This window comes from Gymnoscopelus microlampas (assembly GCF_963454915.1).
Source record: "Gymnoscopelus microlampas genome assembly, chromosome: 23".
Lineage (NCBI taxonomy): Eukaryota > Metazoa > Chordata > Actinopteri > Myctophiformes > Myctophidae > Gymnoscopelus > Gymnoscopelus microlampas.
In genome coordinates this window covers 22,655,456-22,677,082 of record NC_139960.1, presented here as the reverse complement: position 1 = coordinate 22,677,082, position 21,627 = coordinate 22,655,456, and the positions used below count along the sequence as shown (strand labels likewise).

The following is a 21,627-nucleotide window of genomic DNA, read 5'->3' as shown; positions in this document are numbered from 1 at the left end:
CCGTCGGGAAGACATGCTTTTCAAAACTCGGAACCCCCCCCGCCCCCCGCCACACCCGCCGTAAACAAAACCAGCAATTGCAGAAGGGAAAATGACACAAAAGTCAGTCATTTCAACATCAAATTAACTTCATCTCATGTATTATTACTACATTTCTTTATTCTTTATTATTGTATCTAAATACAGAAACATCTAATATCCCTGATTATCAAGATGCCTTTTTATTTCGCGTTATGGCTGCTACTTTAGAACCCACTGGTCAGAGTCCTTTTTATTGCAATTTTCTTGAACTAAAGGAAACTCAGAGGAGGACTGACCAGACACAATAGGATGCTGTGCTAGCTAAGTAAATCTACCTTCAAGGAAGGGAGTACGACTTGTGGCCATAATTCACTAACATTAGATTTAGAGCTAGCCTATAAGTATTTATCCACAATTCACAATATCTAAAGTATTGTTCCACTATAAATATCAAGGGGGGTAGTATTTAGGCGTGGCTGGTTGAGACGGGGCCTAAATGGACCAGAAGCAGACCTCTCACAGGATCGAGGGTATTGGGGAACGGGAGCGCCTCAGTGGACAAGGAGAGCCGTAGGGCGATGTCACAGGACACAATCTCAGAGTATTGCCAGCCATGCCAGTCATGCCCGCAATGTTGTTTAAACTTCGGAATTTCTCATAGCCTTCACATAGTGAGCGACAGAGAGGTGGTGGAGGTGCAGGAACAGGACATGAACACACACGCAGACAGGCCGGCAGTCAGACAGGCAGGCAGACAGGCAGGCACACGGTCAACGTTCCAAGTCCAAGCCAGCCAAGTCACCCAAGACAGGACAGGAGACAGGAGTGAGACAAACAGTAACTGTGTGCATGCGTGCGTGCGTGCGTGCGTGCGTGCGTGTGTGCGCGGACCTGATGGTTTGATTAAAATTATGTCTTAATTGTTCATGAGAAACTGATTCATAATATTGAAACATTGTTAGAAGTGGTCATGCGTACGTTTTTTGTATCGTGATCATTTCAAGTGAATTGAATTATAGTTAAATTAAACTACTCTTCATTTGGCTGGGGAACCCCTTTCATGTACAGAATGTATATCAAGTAGAGTAAAACAGAAGAGTAAAACATGCAAATAAGGGAACTCGCAATGTTGTTTAATCACATGAACCATAGAGTTTGTATTCTGGGCATGTCATAATAGGCAAACATTTGGTGGAAATAGCCAATCGACAAGCTCCCAATGTATCACTTTGCAACGCGTTGGTGTGAGCTTGTAGATTGGCTATTTTCTGCAAAAAAAGACATTTGGTGAAGAGTCTACACCAAATGTTGTAGAGAGAAAAAAAATTAGGGTGCAAAGGATAGAGCCCTGGGGGATGCCGGTCAACAGTATAGGGTTTAAATGAAGTGGTTAAGCTGTGGGATTTCATAGCATTGAAATGAGGAGAGACAGGTACAGTAGGAGTTTGTTGTGCATTCTAGCACAGATTAGATTTTGTACTGAATGTTGTATTGTTAATGATTATGACTGAAAGTACCCATAATACTTAGTACTACTAGCACTTACATTGTAGCCAGTGTAACAACTTAGTTCTCTAAATAATAAACGAATGCACTTAGACAAATTTGCATTGGTCCATTTCCAGATCATTTCCGTGTGCACAGTAACAAGCAAGCGAGCCAAAAGCAGCCAGATCATTAGCAGAGCATGCCAATCAGCCGACGTAAACACAGATGAGAGCTAATGGAAAACGTGACCTCATTACAATACTGGATACAGCGACATTTGTTGCACTGAGAGGAAGGGTGTAAATTAAGCCGTCATGGATTCAAAACCGTCCGTACGGGCGGATCAAAGGGCAGCTCGGGCCTGTGCCAACAGGTAGCAGGCAGGCAGTCGAACGGACTCCATGTTTAATGCATGAGCCAATCAGCACGGCGGCGCCTGCCACCAACCGACTGATAGCGGAGACGGAGACGAAGCTGGATGCCTGCCCACGCCGAAATAAACACTGCTGGCTCGGAGCCCTTACTGAGAAGAGGGGCTGCTTTGTTTTATGAACTCCATAGAATCTGAGCAGCACTTTGTCATACCTGGCAGATTATCCTGAGTCTGAGACGGCTACAATGCCATGCTCATCGGCAAGACGGGGTATATGACTTACTGTACACTATTGGAGCCCCCCCCTTCTTACCTCGGACAAAAGCTGAGACCCCCCCCGCACACATGCATGATGCACGCACACACACACTATAAATGCGATGCGACTCATTGTGAGCTTGTAGATCAAACAGACAAGGCTGGACCCCAGGTTGGGAAACACTGTTCTAGATGAGCCTGACGCAGTGCTGCCAAGTCTGCTTATTATTAAGAAACTTTAGGCTTGTTCTTCTGTAAAGTTGCTTGTAAATATTGGTAGGTTGCGGGTTGCGTTTTTTTGGGCTTGTTTCTAAAGTGTATAGTTGCTTATTTGGGCTTGCTTGTTCAAACCAGTTGTTCATGTCAAGGACCATCAAATTAATATATTGTCCGCGGACCCCCATCTGAACATATATTGTACCAGGGACCCCCATTCAAGATTTCTATATTTAAAATGTTTTAAACATATTCCAAATATTTCACATTTTGGCTATTTTTAAAAAGGCCATGTGTATACTGTAGGGTTAAAGTGGTTCAACTCATTTTGATGCTATATTAAGTCATTTTGCAGGGTATCCCCCTGGCCTGATGGTTTTCAGATGAAGCCCAGGAGAGTAGCACACACATCAAAGTGCATTATCTCTGCATATTAACCGTGTACAGTATCTGTGGAATTGATTAAAACGAATAAATTGCCTCGACTGTCCTTGTCATGTTCACCATGCCAAAATGTCTGCTTTAATTCAGTGATTAGATTGCTTACTCAAATTACAGAATGGTTCTTATGGTGCAACTGTGATCATTTTCCCTGCTCTAGCTTGGATAGAGTAGCAGTAAACCCAATAAAAGCAGGGCATTTAGATTTCTTTCTGGAGAGGCTGTTAACTTTTGATAAAAGGCAATTAACCAGGGTTTAGTATTAACACGACATCAATGTCTGGAGATGGCAGAGATAAAGTGGAGTTAAGCCACACAACTCCGCTTTAGGCTCTACACTCTATTTTTGTACAATCAGAAAAAGACTATAATAAAAAAGTTTCTGATGAGAAATGTTCTAAAACTATATTTGATCATAACAGACATGCTGTATAATGCAGTTCCTGTATGCATTCTGCGACTCTCTGTCCTTGCACTTTAGGTCATGACTGTTGTGCTATGCCTTTGAAAGTAGTGCTGTACAGTGTACATGGAGCGTGCTTGGGGTGCTGCCTATTTGTTCAACACCAATAATCCCCAAAATGTCCCATTCGAATTAAAGCCTATAAGTCCGATGGCCCATTATCCCGAACACAAATGCCCAGTTTCTCAAAAAGACAAACTCAAGAGTTGTTCAATAGTATTGCCTATATTGACCGTCTATTGTTGCTGTCAAGTGGAAACCTTGAATCACCATATTTATACTTTTTTTTTTTGGTAAATTATTGCCCTACTTCATCATACAAGAGTGTCACGTAAAAGTTGTGGAAATAGCCACTCTACAAGCTCACAATGTGTTGCATCACAATGCGTTATGTCTGCTTGGATATCCTCTAATTTCTCTGATGAAAATGATAATGGTCAGTCTGTTGGTTTTATAAATAATTAACAAATGACATAAGAGCTTGTGGCTAAATAATAGCTACATTGAATCCTTTGGAACACAGGTTCTGTTTTTTTTTCCTTCAATTTCCTGAAAAGTAACGGTTTTGGACATATAACACCATCTATTTAGGGATAGGCACTTATTATGCCAATTGCCAATAACATATCCGTATGAAGTTGAACTATACTTGTCCCTGTCTTTTTTGTGTGCACATCTAATCCGACAAAAACAATGCCCCTTATTTCATCATTTTGTTAATCAGTCTAATATAAAGTTAAACATGACAAATAAACAAAAGCTAAGAATACGACCTGAGCTGGGGCAGCCCTACCCCTCATTTATCCATCTCTCATGAGTTGAGCGTGCCAATCCTAGTTTAGACTACTTAATACCTTTGCTATTACCACGGATATAAAGTTGACCTCTTCTTCAACCCCAGCATGCATATTGTGGGTGGAACATTTGCCAAAAATAGCCAATCTACAAGCTCACAACGTGTCGCAGACGGAAGAAAGCGGTCTGGTTCTCTAAGACTAGGGGGTTTAAGTGGTTTTAACCCATTAAGACCTGAAGCCGATTCTACAGATCTCTTCTAAATCCCAACAGTTTTATGAAAAACGTATGTTTCTATATCAGTGGTGCTCAAACTCTGTGCCGCGCTATGAGCTTGTATATCTGCTATTTTTGAATAGCCAAAAGTCTAAAATAACGTGTTTTTTTTTAGCTCAAATCCAAAAATGACACAGATGCATTCCAGGTCTTAATAATGGGTTAAGTGAATTTGCACCTCATGAATGTTTGATCCAGATACTGTAGAAGCAGCTGTAGACATTTTATAAACTGTGCAATTTGTTTTTGGCAGACATCAGTTTTGGTACGAGACCAGCCTGGTCCATGGTGGTGAATCAGCTGTGAGTGTGTTCATGTTTGTGTGGGTGGAGGGCTACCTCTCTCCTCTTTTGCCCTTGATATCTTGGTTTATTTGGATGTACAAACCCGAAGAAGATACAGTTTACAAATTGCTTGCTTTTTAGTGTGCCCATTGGCCAAAATGAGCTTCTACATATGAGGCCAAAAAGCATCACTAGAGAAGTAGTGGGGAGTGTTGATGAGTGGCGCAATGCCCACACATTCAACCTCATTCGCAAAACGTGCATATTATAGCCTAATATTTCACCTTGAAGTGTATTTTGAATTTTTCCATGAACAAAGCGGCCGGCATTAATCATTTATTTTATCTTCTGTTGTTGTTCTTTAGTACAATTAAAATGTGCATTTTGTGTGTTGGGTAGGGTTGGAAGATATTAAGCTGGTGTGGTTTCTACTTGGTAGTGGTACAGAGTACCAAATCTCATCCTAACCAAAAACGTCAATACATTTGTAGTCCAACAGGCTTCTGACTACATCCATATAACAGCGCCATGCAGGCACTCACTGAAAGGCCGTTGGCAGCTTGAACACTACTGTTGGAAAGCTCCTTCATACACCAAAGTATGAAAGCTTGGATCAAGTTACGACATAGAATGTTAATATTTCTGGTGAGGTAGAGATGATATTCTCACGAGAGCTTTAAACATTATTACGCCTTCATTCGATTATTAGTCTACTAGTCTATGTAATAATCATGCTGAAGCTTGGATGGAATGGAGATTACTTGGAGATATCTGCCTCACGCTTAGGACATTCAATGAGTAAGTGTCACGTTGTGTATTTACTAAAGCTGCACCATGTAACTTTCCTCTTCTACCCCGGATTTGAACTCGGTTTCCTAACCTGCGCAAGTACTGACATTTTTTACAATTGATCAAAAGAGAGCCTGTCTGCTTGCTCAGGGGATGAATCTTGACCATGAGATCAAAATGTGTGTCACGATCTAAATGTCTCAGTAGAAGAGCAGGGAGACAAAATACAACCACCCCAATTTTATAGATGATATTGTATTAACATACTCTACCATACATATTGGACAGGATTACATTTTATTCATAAAAGAAGTTGCATAGTGCCGCTTTAAATTAAAGTTTTTTAAGCCATGATATTTTTAGCCAATAGGAACACTAAAAAGCAAAGACTAAGCATTTTGTAAACTGTATCTTTGGGTTTCAGCACCATGGACAGGGCACAACTCCAAAGGGTGTGTTTTTGTTGTTTAGTTTTTTTTGGAGCAATGGGCCTTCCCAACAGCGAGAATTTGTTTTGGGGATAATGGGCCATTGGACTAATAGGCTTTCGGTCCAATGGGACATGTTTCCGAATATCTGGGTTTCAGAATAATGGGCTGTCGGGACCAATGGCATGGCACTGCGCTGTGAGGCTTTGTGTGAATCTCGCCAGCTGCCCTATGCCATGGCGTTTATGTGAACTGCATGATGGCATTTGGCTTTAGTCAAAGAGCTGGGCAGGCCATTTCTATTCCTAGCTTGACCTTTTCACAGATGACACGGCTGCAGGACCAGAAGCGATGGATAATATATGAGAAAGATATTTGATGACAATAATTGGAGTATATTTATGTATATTTATATGTATATTTTTTAAATACATTTTTATATCTGCAGTAGCTTAACTTGATTGGGGGCAATCAAGCAAGCTAATAGCCTCTAGTTTGAGGGCGGAAAAGCTGATACACTCCTGACAACTAACAAACATAGGGCTATTTTGAAAAACATTTTAAAATACTGAAAATAGACGATCTACATTGACACATTGTGAGTTTGTAGATCGGCTATTTAAACTATTTTAAAATGTTTTTCAAAAAGATGGCGCACAAGATAGGGCCCATAGTGTTTTCTCCTAGTTCCACAATAGGTGATATATCCTCTTGAGGCTAACCTGTCACTGTACTTTACTTAAAGGTAGGGTAAGTGATATTTTTTGGTTAAAACAAAAAGTATTTTGTTAAAAGGTTAAAGCACTATATTCTGATAGTAATCATTGCTATAGAGTGTTTGTTAGGAGTCTCCCCGTCTCTCCAGCTCTTTAATAAACAGAAAATAAATTTTCCGGTAGGTGTCAAAATCTCAGCCAATCAGGATAAAGTACCCATTTTTAAGCTTAATTTTTATAGTGTTCCAGTTCCAATTTTGCCTGCTCATTTCTTAGTGTCATCACTTCCAATTTCACTTGTTTAATCTATATCCTGATTGAGTTCTCTATCCTGATTGGATAAAACTGGAAATGAAACTGAAACTGAAACGAAAATGCATTTTCTGTTTTATAAAGAGCTGGAGAGACGAGGAGAATCCTTTTACTGAACAAACACTCTATAGCAATGAGTACTATCAGAATATAGAGCTATTTAACACTTATTTTAACCCAAGAAAACTAGTTGCTAGTTGCTTTGTAAATTTTGATTATTATTACAAAGCCACTTCAGACCTATATACTGTATATACTTTGGTAATTAGAAAATAGCCGATCTACAAGCTCACAACGCGTCACAAAGCAACATATTGTGAGCTTATAGATCTGCTATTTTCAAAGCATTTTTTTTTATTTTATACATTTGAAAACTTGTGAAATGGGACCTTCTGCCTAATGAATAATTTTACTTTTGGTACTTTATGTACATTTTGATGCCTTTTGTACTTTTACTTAAGTAATATTAAGTTATTATATATATAGTTAAGTTATATATAATATTAAGTTTTTACTTAAGTAATATAAAATATTTGAAGTTTTTCAGAGAACGTAGGTCAGGATTTACTGTAGAAGGCGTTTTTAGAATCGGCCTCAGGTCTAAATGGGTTAAGACTGAAGTCAGCCAACCAATTTTTTAAAAAGTGAATCAAGATATATAGTTTCATCCATTTATCCAATATACCTGAACACAAAGATAATATGTCTCTGAGTTGTACACTGTCCTAATGAAAAGCGCATCATCCCTCCATATCTACAGGGTACATTACCATGGCAGCCTGAAGGCTAATCTATACTTTGTCGCATGACCGCAGTATACAAGAAAATTATGATTTTTTTGTTGTTTTCTTGTCATATGTCATGGTATTTAAAACCGGAAAAGCATCTGTTTGTGTCATTTTAGATTTGAGCTAAAAAGCATTATTTCATACTTTGGCTATTCAAAAATAGGAGATCTACAAGCCCATAGCGCGGCACGAAGTGGATCAGCAATTGATTTTTAAAATCGTGAAAATGTTTGCAAATATTTGAATATATATTTTAACTCAAATCTTTGCTTCTGGGGGTCCCCGGTACAAAATATTTTGAGATGGAAGTCCGCGGCCAAATACACAATACGCCATTTTTAAGACCCACTTCAAAAGGTAGAGAACATGTTATCTGTCATCTGTTAACATTTGGTCACATTTGGTCTATAAACCCATGTGTACCTGTGATAAAAAAAAATACCTTTCAGATGGAGCTGGATCCAGGTGTATGAATAATGAATAGCAAATAATAAACATATAGCAATGAATGAACACCACCATGCACATCATATCCAACAGTATTAGAGCCAGACCGATATACCAGTTTGATGATGACATCAAATATATCGGCAGTTATAAAGCCGATGTGTCCAAATTTTGACAACTTTCAACCTGGCATTCCTAGGGCAGCTTAATCAAGTCTACGTTTTTCAAATTGATTTGAATTTGCACTTTTGTTTAACAAAATATCAGTCAAAACATCGGTAATTGATGGACTCTCCAAAATCAGCATTGGTTGGGCTCTAAACAGTATTTTGAACAGTTAGCTCAGATTAAAACATCATTAATCTTTGCTATCAGTTTGAAGAGCAAAACAGAGGTAAGAACATGTAGCTTCCATGCTGGTTTATGTGATAAAATCTTCGGTTCGGTGAAACTTCATAACAAAGGTAACAGAACATTGTAACCCCCATACCGCATGCAATTAATGCTGCATGTATCAGGCCATCCTGAGGGGAGATACCTGTACCTGTTTTGCGAATCCCCCCATCAGTGGGGCAGTTGTAGTCGCTGGCAGCCAGTAGGAAGCAGGTCCCGGTACTGCTGCGGTCCTGCTCTCGAGTGCTAGACCGGCGCATGGGAACGCTCTCACTCTCTTCTGGGGACATAGTCAGGTCACTTCCCCCGCTGCAGTCTGCCGACTGAACTGTGGAAGTCAGGATGGCAGGGGTCATGGCAGAGAAAAGGGTGTGTGTGTGTGCTGAGTGTACTGTATGTTGGTACAGTACTGTATGTTGGTACAGTACTGTACGTAGATAAATATTGATGTTCAGGGGATCAAAGCCAGGAGAAAGATCAAACAGCCTTCCACATATAAAGCACAAATATCACCAGTGTGCAGCATAAAAGGGGTCAGAGGTTATTGTAGGTCACAGAAGAAGAATGCCGATCGAGGAATGACAGATAATACGGGGACGGAAAGGTGTTAAACGCTCGCAAGTGTCAAGAAATGTTGGAGGCTGAATATGATCATTGATACGATACTACCGTATATGGATGTGGATGTGGATATGTAACGTTTCTGTATAAGTAATAATATCAGTGCTAGTACTGCCACACTGGGAAATGCTTAGAAAAAGTTTAGATTTTCTTTTTAGCTGCCAGAAGGCACAACGACTTCTCTGGCAACAAGGTCACTGAAAGAAACAACTGCATTGCAGTATATCAACTATATAATTGTATAAAATAAGGTGAAATCTAATGGTGGGGAACTGCAGTACACACTGTGTGCAGGACAGATTGCAGTGTATAAAGTTTACTAACAAAAATTCATCTTTATTTAAGCTTGATTCCAAAGGGAGATGTCCACCAACTGAGAAATCAACAAATGATTTTGAACATTGAAGCTAGAATATAGAATGTCACTGAAATAGTAAATTGTACTACTAATAGATTGGCTTACAGAATACTACGTACAGTTGAGCTGATATGGTGATATCAGGTGAGGTGGTATCAGTTGTATTTTTTAAATCCCCCTTTCCCCAAAACTGCTATAAATAGGGGAATGAAACCCTTCCAATTTGAACTTGTGGCTTCATGAAAGGGACACTACACTGATCTAAAACAACATCCAAGGCTTTGTATTTCAAAAGACCCCTGTGGAAATCTCCCCGGCAACCAAGATGAATGAATCTGTTCTTGTATTGGTTTGTGACGTGAATAAAAAAAACACTATACAAGGATTTCACATCTAATATATAACTGGGGGGTACCCAGACCACTCACATACTCTAAGGAATTTCCGCATTATAATTCAAAGAAAGTAAAGAACGCAGATGTTGACACTAATTTCCATCATCATCAGACATGTCGCAGTGAATTACTGACATGAGCCTAGAGGGGAAAAACAGCCACCTACGGTTTAAATAACAAATGAACAATCACCGCTGGGCTACTCCCTGACAAAACCAGCATTCTTATCTAAAACAAAATATTTCACCGGAATCACGCTCATCTCCCTCCCTGTCTTTTCACATCTCCTTTTCTCATCACCGTGGTAACCAGGGAGAAAGGCCGCAAGGCACGAGTGCTCAATATTTTATGGAGAAGCCTCTACGGTGCTATAGGCCCTCGAGGGGGTGGAGGAGGGGTTGGGGGGGAATTTCTACTCCCAGGGGGGAATCCGTCAAATGGCCAGTGTTTTCCACCTTGAAATTAGATCCCCTATGGATTTCCCTCAACTGCTGTCAGCTCATAAATAACCCTTTCCCTGCTACTGTAATGTACCTCTTAGTTCTCTCCCTTCTGCCAACGCGCCGGTCTTACCTGATCGGTTGCGCTCTAGTACCCTGCTCCCCTTAACGTGGCACAGGTCACCTTGAGTGCTATTACAGGTGGTGTTGAGGTCAGCTTTGTAGATGGGGGAGCCTCCCTGCACTACCTGAGGAATGTGCTTCTTCCTCTTCTTGGGAAGCTTCTGCTTGGCCATGGCCAGTGAGTAGTACATCCCAAAGTTATTCACGATCACGGGCACGGGCATGGCTATCGTCAGCACGCCGGCCAAGGCGCACAGCGCTCCCACCAGCATGCCCGACCACGTCTGCGGGTACATGTCACCGTAGCCCAGTGTCGTCATGGTAACCACAGCCCACCAGAAGCCGATGGGGATGTTCTTGAACATGGTGTGGTGGCTGGCGGTGGGGTCATTGGGGCTGGCGCCGATGCGCTCGGCGTAGTAGATCATGGTGGCGAATATCAACACCCCCAACGCCAGGAAGATGATGAGGAGGAGGAACTCGTTGGTGCTGGCCCGCAACGTGTGGCCCAGCACTCTTAGTCCCACGAAATGGCGCGTGAGCTTGAAGATGCGCAGGATGCGCACGAAGCGCACGACCCTGAGGAAGCCCAACACGTCCTTGGCGGCCTTGGAGGAAAGGCCGCTCAGGCCGACCTCCAGGTAGAAAGGCAGAATGGCCACAAAGTCTATTATGTTGAGCAGGCTCTTCACAAACTCCAGCTTGTCCGGGCTGAAGATGACACGTGCCAGGAACTCGATGGTGAACCAGAACACACATACGCCCTCCACGTAGGTGAGGGCCGGGTCTGTCTCTATCTCGTACTGCGGGCCCGGGTCCGACTGACTGTCGTTGGAGCGCACCAGCTCCGTCTTGTTAATGAATCTGATGGTGTTGAAAGCCTCATGGGTCTCCAGGCAGAAGGTGGTGATGGAGACCAAGATGAAGAACAAAGAGGCAAAGGCCACAAACTGCATGAGAGGAGAGGAGAGGAGAGATAGGCAGGGGAAAAACGGAGACAAATATATTATCAATCTCAATTCTGGCATTGTGGGGATTTTTAAACAACAATGAACATGCTATTCCATTCCTTTATTGTGGAGAGACAGAGAAACCTGAGACAACTTATACAATAATTAACTTGGGTCAAATTGAACAGAGTCCAGAAAGAGAAGCAGTCAATTAGCAAAAGCAACAAATAAAAACACTCTTTCCCGTGCTCCTCGTGGGAACGCGGCAAAAGGATTCTAGATGCAGTCCGATGTCATTTACTGCTATTGGTATGTGGGGCAGTGGAGGGAATTGGTGGTACTGTACATAAGAAGGTGGTGGAACCAAATAAAAAACAAGACCAGTGGAGGAGGGAGTGGGAGGTTGGGAGGCAGTGTTTAGAATCTTTGTTTTTGTTTGGAAATACTAGTATTACTAATTCATGATGTGAGGTGTGAGTGTTTGCTCTATGGAAAAAGGTGACTGGAGAGATCCTCTCAAAAGGTCCAGGGGGGGATTTTAGTTTACTAAGCTTAATTGCTACCATGTGAAAGTATGTCTAAAGCATCCATTATACCGGCAAGCTCTTGGCCCCCAAATTCTATTCCGATCCTCACAAGTGCTGTCCGGCATGAGCCATTGCTTGGCAGGGAGGAGAGGTCACCTCTGGAAGTTTTCCCTAGCCTGTCTCTCCCATGTCAGACCAACTGTCTCAGGCATTTAAACATATGGCTGACAACGGGACATGGTACCACACTGCAGTCAGAGAAGCGCTCTTGGGCACACAAACAGATTAAGTCCCGCTGTCTCCTCTCCACAAGTAGAAGCCATTATTTTCAGCCCCCCCCCCCCAATCCGCCCCTTTCTCTCAAAGCAACTGTCTCCAATGGCAATACCTTTGTGACAAGATATTTCAGAAACATTTCTATGATGAAGCGCTGTTAATGATCTCCAAATAACAAATTGCAGTAATATTTGGGGGTAATTTTAACCCTGGATATTGTTCAAACTATTTCAGTGCCCTGCAATTATTTCAGTCACTCCATCTTCTCGTCTTTCCTCCCACAGCGCATCCACTTTTTTTCGCTACTGCCTACTGAGCTCTCTAGAAGTCGTTTCACACGCACCCTGGCTTTGTTTCGGATAGCATGAGTCATGCAGTCTCAAAATATCAGTGCCACTATTTGGGTCACCCTGTTTGTGAACGGACTGACTGCCTCTGTGCATTCCCTCGGTTACAGCATGCACTTTGTCCTGTGTCCATACATTATGCATGTGACCGTGTCTCCCCGCATGCCTCATTTCACTTTCTCCTTTTTTTTTGTTGTGGTTATAACTCAGGGAAAGTCTTTCTCACTTTTCAGCAGATGACTCCATGGGGAGCACTATGTGAATATGTTTAATCTAATGCAAAAATAACGGTTTGAGATAAATTAAATAAATGTATAAAGTAGGCTTAAAGTCCAGACTCTACAGGTGTTGAATACAGCACAAGCACATGGAATGTGAAAAATATGACCACATGAACGCTAAGCTTATTCAAGGCATGTCTTAATAAGGAAAAAATCGTCAAAAATAGCCGATCTACAAGCTCACATGTCACATTGCAATGAGTCGTGAGCTTCTACGTAGATCAGCCATTTTCGATGACGAAATTTGGTGTAGAGGAAAAAAGTAGGGGACCAAGTATAGACCCCTGGGGCACCTCGGTCAACGTAGTATAGGGTTTAGGTGGTTAAGAGATCAAATCAGTGATTCTGAAGCAGAACATTAAGCCTACATTTTCACGTACAACCTTTTTCATTCATGAGCTCACCTACAAAATGTCACTTGTGTATAGAAGTTTAGAGTTAATCACGCAAGTTCCAATATGAGATGTCCATTACTTGAAAAAAGTCATACCTACTTTTACAAATAATTCACATTGTAAAATAATCAAACAAAACTATTAGTCTTTAAATAATAATAGGTATAACATGTGTGTGTGTGTGTGTGTGTGTGTGTGTGTGTGTGTGTGTGTGTGTGTGTGTGTGTGTGTGTGTGTGTGTAAACACTGGAACATTCGTACATTTACATTCCCAGTTCAATACATTCTGAAAGAATGCAGTGATACTCTCTCTGGTGAAAACAATATTTCACAGAGCGCAATCCAAAACAATAGACTGTTTCTTTCCTTCCACCCACCTCAGCTTGGTCTCTCTCTCTCTCTCTGCGTGACATCGTCCTAAACAAACAGCAGGACTGTGTATGTTGTTTTTCTGGTGTGCTAGGATGCTGCGTGGCATAATAGCAGTGGTGGGAAAAGTACTCAAATGTTTTACTTAAGTAAAAGTATCAATGCCGCAATGTAGAAACACTCTGTTACAAGTCAAATCAAACTTGTAATCAAATTTGACTTGAGTAAAAGTACAAAAGTATTGGCATCAAAATATACTTAAAGTACCAAAAGTGAAAGTACTCATTATGCAGAATGTACAATTTATAGTTTTCAAAATGTATAAAAATCTTTTGAAAATAGCAGATCTACAAGCTCACAACGCGTCGCAAAGTGACACGTTGTGAGCTTGTAGATTGGCTATTTTCAAATAGCCAAAGTATGTACAGTATACAGGTCTGGAGTGGTTAATGTATGTTTTGGAATAATAATCAAAATCTACAAAGTACTGTAACTAAAGTTTTCAAATCATTGTAGTGGAGTAATGTTTATTTGTTTTACTTAGGTACAGTACTTAGTTACTTACACCACTGCATAACAGCAGCTGCTGTCTTGTGCTGAGGTGCGATTGTCTCATATAGCCTGTGCACACGCACACAGGGAGTTCACACCTGCAGCATATTGTCTCCCCAGCAGACATCAACCTGAGACTCGAATAGAAATCGTCTGGGATTTTGGAGATCGTAATGAATGACATTACTGCCTTTTTCCTGGTTTTAATCACTGAACCTGTTGAAACCGGGAAAGCATCTGTGTCATTTTAGATTTTAGCCATATATCGTCTCTGTCGGGGTGGAAACCTCATGTACCCAAAACTGTTACTTTTCAGGATTCAAATTCAAAAGCATCAAAAGTAGCAGATCCACAAGCTCAAAACGCGTCGCTTCACGCAGCGTCTTGAGCTTGTGGATTTGCTTCTGTCACTGCCACTAGAGGGCCCCATTTGGGAATCTTAGATCACGTCATATAAGAACTGTGTTCCAAACATGAACACACCACCCTGGCGTTTTTGTCTGGGGGGTGGCTCTGCACCGTTTATGATATTCATTCATATTTGATACAGCCTGTTTCTGGTGATAATGGAATGAATTCTGCCTTAAAAGTCTTAAGAACTACTTCTTCCGGGTCTGATATCACTGTCCCTGCAGCAGCCTCGTTCATGGGAAATGTAGTCTTTGGGTTGTTTGACTCGTTTCTAGTGTTTATATTGTGTTACTCTTTGGGTAAATGTGTACATTTACACCTTCAGTCGATGCTTTATATCCATATGAGTAAAATCGCCTGGGTGGCGTGTTTATTTTTATAACACAGTTCTTATATGAAGCGATCTAAGATTCCCCAATGAGGATATCAACACAAAAAGTAAAGCCACGAACCTGCGAAAAGCGCCCTCTACTGGTAGTGACGTCAGGACTTCGGTGCGCTATTGCGATGCTTTGTGAGCTTGTAAATCAGCAATTTTTGCAATGTAAAAATAAAAAATAAAATAGTATCGCCACAATATCGACATAATATTGATATTGAGGTTTTTGGTAAAACATTGTGAGATATTTGATTTTGTCCATATTGCCCAGTCTTAGGCAATGCAGTATAGTGTATGTGGGTGCATGTTCACTCGTGAGCGTGCACATACTGTAGATATACCCATTCACATGCTGTGCACACACAAGCACTAAATCAATCACCTGCAAACTGCAACCTTAACACACGCACGCGCGCGCGCGCGCGCACACACACACACACACACACACACACACCCACACACACTGAAAACATGTTTCTCTAAACCCCCATTTTGGGTTAGCACAAGCAGGGGCGGATTAACCCTTCGTGGTGCCCGTGGTGGGGTGGGGGGCAGTGGCGGGTGCTGCGCGGAAAATTGATAGTTGAGTCTTCTATCACTTTCTCCCCACCGTTTGGTGCTCCCCCAAGGTTGGTGCCCTGTGCTGCAGCACCTAAAGCCCTTCCATTAAGCCGGCACTGACCACAAGCGTCCGTCATGGAAACAATACACATGTAATTTAGCCCCAAAAACCCTCCCACTTTTACAGAAGAGGCTTCTGTCCTCTGTGAGGATGACATCCAATCAGCAGCCCTATCAGCCAAACCAAACACTGATGGAGAACCATTTCTGTCACTGCAGAGTGGAGTGGAGTCTTAGTAAGATGAATCACATCATTTGTTATGGCTGCCGCCAGTGCCCAGGGCCATGCATGTCTGTGGCTCAGTCCGGGCAGAGACGAGAGGAAAATAACGGGCCAAACGGCTCAATCACACGACCCCCTGGACTTGCACCCACCACCAGTTTACATTTGCAGCTTGGACTGGAATCGTGAGAGCCAACAGGCCGTGGCAGCGCAGCAGTCCTCAGGATGCATATGGGGCCGATGTGAAAAGGTTTCAAAGTATTCGGTGGTTCATTCATGATTGGTTATCATTAACCACTTAACCACAAACTCTATTACACTTCGTTGACAGGGGTCTCATGGGGTTCTATCCTTGCCCCCTTAATTTTGTCCCCCTACACCAAATCCCGTCGCCGAAAGTAGCCGATCTACGAGCTCGCGACGCAACTATGACATGCCTAATAGGGCACTGAAGTGTAACCACTTGAACCCTAGCATTAGGAATCCTTGCTCTGGTCCCCGTGAGCAGTGAAAGAGTGGTAATAGTACTTGAAGGTAAATCCTGGCCTCTCCGCAACTCACTCATCACAAAGCTAAAAACAGAACACTGTTTGGCTCTTGGTGTTTTTCCACACATCCCTTCAACTGTTGGCACAACACGTTGGCCAAACCTTGGCATTTGTCCACGGCAAAATCCCCCCCACAGGCACTCCGTTTCAGAGACCCGGCCCCTGCCGGTTTGGACCAATCAGAGAGCGTGCTGCTCCCACCTCCTCTGGACCGCCACCATCTGTTTGACACCATGGATGGGAGGTTCTGCAGGCAGGCCCTGTGTGCTAAGTCCAATCAGATCTTGGACAAAGACGAAGAAGCCCCCACCCACCACCATACTGGCTTGGACCCATGCCCCAACAAACCCAGCACTAAGCTTCTGTGACATAATCACAAGGGGACTCCGGAGGTTCTAACACACTGTAGTCCAAGATAGCCTACTGTGGAATTGCGCGCACACACACACACACACACACACACACACACACACACACACACACACACACACACACACACACACACACACACACACACACACACACACACAGGGAACAAATGCACAGGGAACAAATGCACAGCACACACACAGACAAACCTGTGGGGTTGCGCTAATTGGCTTGTATGGGGATACCCTGCTGTTTCTGCATGAATGATCTCTTAAAATGGACTTCTAATCAGGATTTAGGATTCCAAAGCCCTGTACACACACATGTAAGTTAATAGCCGTGTAAATCCAATACCGCAAACTCTCTGTGCACCAGCCCTCATACAGTATGTATGTAGTAGGGATTTCATGACTGCATGATTTTTTGAAGTTGGCAGGCTTTCCACAAGAAAGGCACAGAGAGATGAATTCTAAGTAACAATGAAAATGCAATTTTTTAAAGTATAAAGTTCAAGCGTTCTATTGTGACATGTCACCGTATGTACTGTAGGATGATGGATCACAATTTTGTACTGTAGTAGATGACTAATTGACTAGCAGTTGGTGAAAATCCTAGTATATAGTCAATTAAGTTAGCTGGGCAAGTACCTGAAAATACTGTATACAGAAACCAATATTTAGAACCAATAACCAACTTAATCTTGCTTGTGTAGATTAATTGAATAATTGAGAAGCAGACTTTAAAGGACTAAATCCATTAGTTTGATTTACCACTTTAGCCTGTATTATATTCGGTGTGTTACAACAAACATTACACCAACATAATGTTGGCATACAAAAATAGTGAACATTTGTTGAGCTTGTAGATCTGCTAGTTTCACTTATGATAATTGTTCATTATTGTAATCGAGGCAAACATTTGAAATAATCGTGGTATTAATTTGAAGTCATATCGCCCAGCCGTTACACTGTAGTAGTCGACTAGTAGTTGACCCTACTATGTACTGTAGTCTACGAAGACATGACTGTAAATTAAATGTACCAGATACAAGAGACAACGAGGCACACACCACAAAGCATACACACAAACACTCCTTCCCACGTACAAACACACACAAATGAGCGCGCGAACACACTCAGATTGGTTGCAAAGCTACAGCTGAAAATAGAGACCTCAGGCGGAGATATGAGTCCATATGTGCTTTGGTGTCTGTCACTCCGTGGTGCTGTGTCTCTTCAAAGCAACCCACCCCCCCCCCCCCCCCCCCCCGTTTCCTCTGCCACGGTACTGACAACACACTAGGGAGGGATGTTGATCATCTACTTAATGACAGGAGAATCTCTCTCTCTCTCTCTCTCTCTCTCCTCCCCACCCTCTCCCTCTTTCACATACACAAGGAAACAGCCTGACACAGGGACAGCTGCAACGCTGTACGCAATAGAGCTGCTAATTATACATGTCACTGGCATGCTTTCATTGGAATATTTTCTGGACAAGCAGCTAACGAGGGCAGGCGTTTTGCACAACAGATGACTTTTCTGGTTAACGATGCAGGGAAGGCACTCCTATTAATTGAATTAATTTATATGACGGTTTAAATCACAGAAATACTGTGTTAAAGCTATTTCAAGATTGCAGAGGATTTGCCATGTGGTCTCCTAACAGTCAACATATATGACAAGACGAGGTAAAATACAGAACTTCATTTCATCTGCGACCATGCATAGTATAAGCCACTCTGTCGATCCAACATTGCAAACAGAAAATTGGTCTCAGCTTATCTTGAATGTTTGTTTTAAATATTGCAATGCATACATCCTAATATTCTACTAGCACAATTGTTTCTGTGAGGCTACAGTACAAATCACTCCTGCACCATCAATTGGACAATGTTTCATTACTGTGTCTGAATTTCATAGATGTTTGAACCTGGGTTACAAATTAGGTTCTGAGGACAGCTGGGTACTGGGAACTACTGAGGAATTGACCTTTGTATACAGAGACCAAAAAATGGGTTCTGCAGCCCATTCCACAACCAAGAACAACCATGTGGTAGCAGGTGGTGACGGTGTATGACTCAACCAACGAGCGAAGAGTCCATTAGGGTTTTCGGGGTGGCATGGTGCAGGAGTGATTGCCTGGCACCGTCGCCTCACAGCAAGAAGGTCCTGGGTTCAAGGCTCGAGCCCCAGCAGGCCTTCTGTGTGGAGTTTGCATGTTCTTCACGTGTTTGCGTGGGTTCTCCACTTTCCTCTCACACAAACAACATGGTACATAGATACTAGTTTCATTACCCTTCACCAAGGGACCGGCATTACAGCTGGAGTTGATCCCCGTGCGCTGCACTGTGGCTGTAAACTGCTCCTAAGTAGTTAGGATGGGTCAAATGCAGAGGAATCACTTCCCCAATGACAACTATAGCATTAGGATAATTGCTTAAAGCACAGGTGTTGATATATTTATATATATAATTTATATACTGTATATGATTATATATATAGTAAATTATATGTACTAGAGGTTACTAGCGGCCCGAACATCTAGAGTTCAGGGCGCTACGCGGCCCTCACACCTACGTTGCACTGCCGATCCGATTGATATGGCCATATGTCAGTCCTTGTCCCTTTAATGGGCATAAATCGAGATCCCTGATGTCATTAGTATACGGCCATATATGGACCTGGCCCCTTTTGTGGCCGTATATGGAGCTGGAACAAATTATTCGTCTGTGCACACACACACACACACACACACACACACACACACACACACACACACACACACACACACACACACACACATACACATACACATACACATACACATACACAATACATAGTCTGACATACGCTAGCAAGAGAGGCAGGTAGTGTGTTCACTGTTTGTTTTTCGTTGGAACAGTGTGACTGTCCGTGTCCATGCATGGCCTGTGTAACTGGAAAAATGTGATGTGTATATAGCGTTGGAGCGATAATAAGTATTGCGCAATCAGTATTGCGCAATAATGTCATCTCACCACTCAAACAGAGAGCGTCTCCTTCCCAAACCCCAATGGTTCTATTCAGCCCCCCGCCCACAGGAGTGGCCCAATTCACTCACAACTTGCTACAAAAATCGCTCATGAAAAACTATATAACCTCCTACATTCCATTTTCCACCTTCACATCTGTCTCCTTCTCTAATAATCATAAAGTGCTATATATTTCATTTCGCACTTTACTTCCGGATGGTTCGTTTTGCACCTTCTTTGCCACATCCGTCACGGGACAGAAACAAGCCCTGCCGTGCTCTATGGAAAACAGCCCAAAAGCGCGCCCAAATGAGCCCAAAATCGCTTACACACAAAGCAGACCTGGCACCCCATTTCAACGTCACAGCAACATGCAGCCAATCAGCGTCGACGGCAACGCAGCCTACGCCAATCATGTGTGAGAGATCTACAAGCTATGGGGCAGAGACGCCGTGTGCCATGCACCGTATCTTAGCAACAACGAAAGCGCTCACTCTCATTGGTCGTGTCACGCTAAGAGCAGTTCCCAGACAATGGCATCTCAGAGAGCTTGCTGTTGTGTTTATCTATGGCTGTAGCCATCAGAGTCAGTCGCAGCGACGACGGACAGGACGCTGTGATAGTTGGCATGTAGCTAACGCTAACGTGGCTGTCATGCCTGCAGCGGCTGTGCAATCACTTTGTCAACAATGCACGTTCGTGCGGTAACTGTTATTATTGCTGCTCCGTTAGTCCATTGTAGATGGTGTATGTTGTGTGTGTCTTCTGGTGTAGCTCCACAGAAACTCCAGTAACTAACGTAATGGCAGGACCGCCCCGTGCAACGCACGTTTAGGCTGCATTATGGTCATGTAGTAATTTCAGATAATTTCGGTCCGATTAGGGCAGTGGCTACCCCCCCCCAAAGATCATATTTGAACTGGGGACCCCCCCCAATTTTGTTTGACTCCGTTCCACAAGTCAATATTGTGAAAATAGCCGATCTACAAGCTCACAACGCCTCACGTTGAGAGGCGTTGTAAGCTTGTAGATCGGCTATTTTCAACATGTTTGCCTCTTTCTTAATTTATTTGACAATGTGGCCAATGTTTTATAGTATAGTTTGTTGACTACTTTTGCTGCAGTAATGCTCTTTTCCTTCACTTTAGCTTTTTTATTGTCTCCGCCAGGCCGAAAGGGATGGCGCGAGAGTATGTTTTACCCCCTGTCCGTCCGACGCTCTGTGGATAGCTAATCTCCCGCATCGTTGGCTTGATCGCAGCGTAACTGTGCACACACTCCCTGGATGCCAATTCAGAACCTCTGCCCCATTTCTTTCACATGGCCCTGTTATAGTGCCACCAGGAGGCCGCTTTTTGCAAAACACATTTTCTCACAGTACTGCTACATATTTTGTCCTAACATCTCGCACATCGATACACAGTATCTCTATAGTCATTAAAAAAAACACGCTCTTTCAGATTTTTCATTTTCCATCCTGCTTGACTAAAAATGGCTTCCACAGTTTCCAGGACTGCTCCGTTTTGACCAAAATGCCTCAAATTATGAACACAGCATGCACTTTCCGTGCAACTTTGCACCCACATTCCCACTATGCCGAGCAAGAAATTCCACTTGAGATTTTTCTAATCAGCCTCATGGTGGCGCTATAACAGTCCGATTTGTGTTTTTACCTATACCTGCACCAATCTGTGTAAAACTTTGTATGTGCACTCTCTAGAGGTCAAGGAAAAACCTTTCCCCTACATTTCTCTTTTATAGCTCCACCAGGAGGCCGCCTTATGTACAACATATTTCTTTACATTACTCCTTCCGATTATATCTACATTTCACGCAAATCGGTACACATGATCTCTATAGTCATGTGATCAAGACGGATCTGTTTAATCTTTCATATTCCATCCCGATTGGCTAAGATTCACATCTAAAGTTTGCACAAAATGC

The 21,627-nt window shown here is 42.6% G+C and overlaps 1 protein-coding gene across 1 annotated transcript in view; it reads right to left on the bottom strand.

Annotated features, from left to right (window-relative positions):
• Positions 1 to 21,627, bottom strand: part of kcnc2 (potassium voltage-gated channel, Shaw-related subfamily, member 2) — a 76,513-nt gene that overhangs the window by 2,845 nt on the left and 52,041 nt on the right. Inside the window, exons 2-3 of the mRNA XM_084049467.1 lie at positions 10,436 to 11,375; positions 8,640 to 8,816 (exon numbers count right to left, since the gene is read on the bottom strand). Of these exons, the coding sequence (XP_083905593.1) occupies positions 8,640 to 8,816; positions 10,436 to 11,375 (1,117 nt within the window). The remainder of the gene's footprint in view (positions 1 to 8,639; positions 8,817 to 10,435; positions 11,376 to 21,627) is intronic.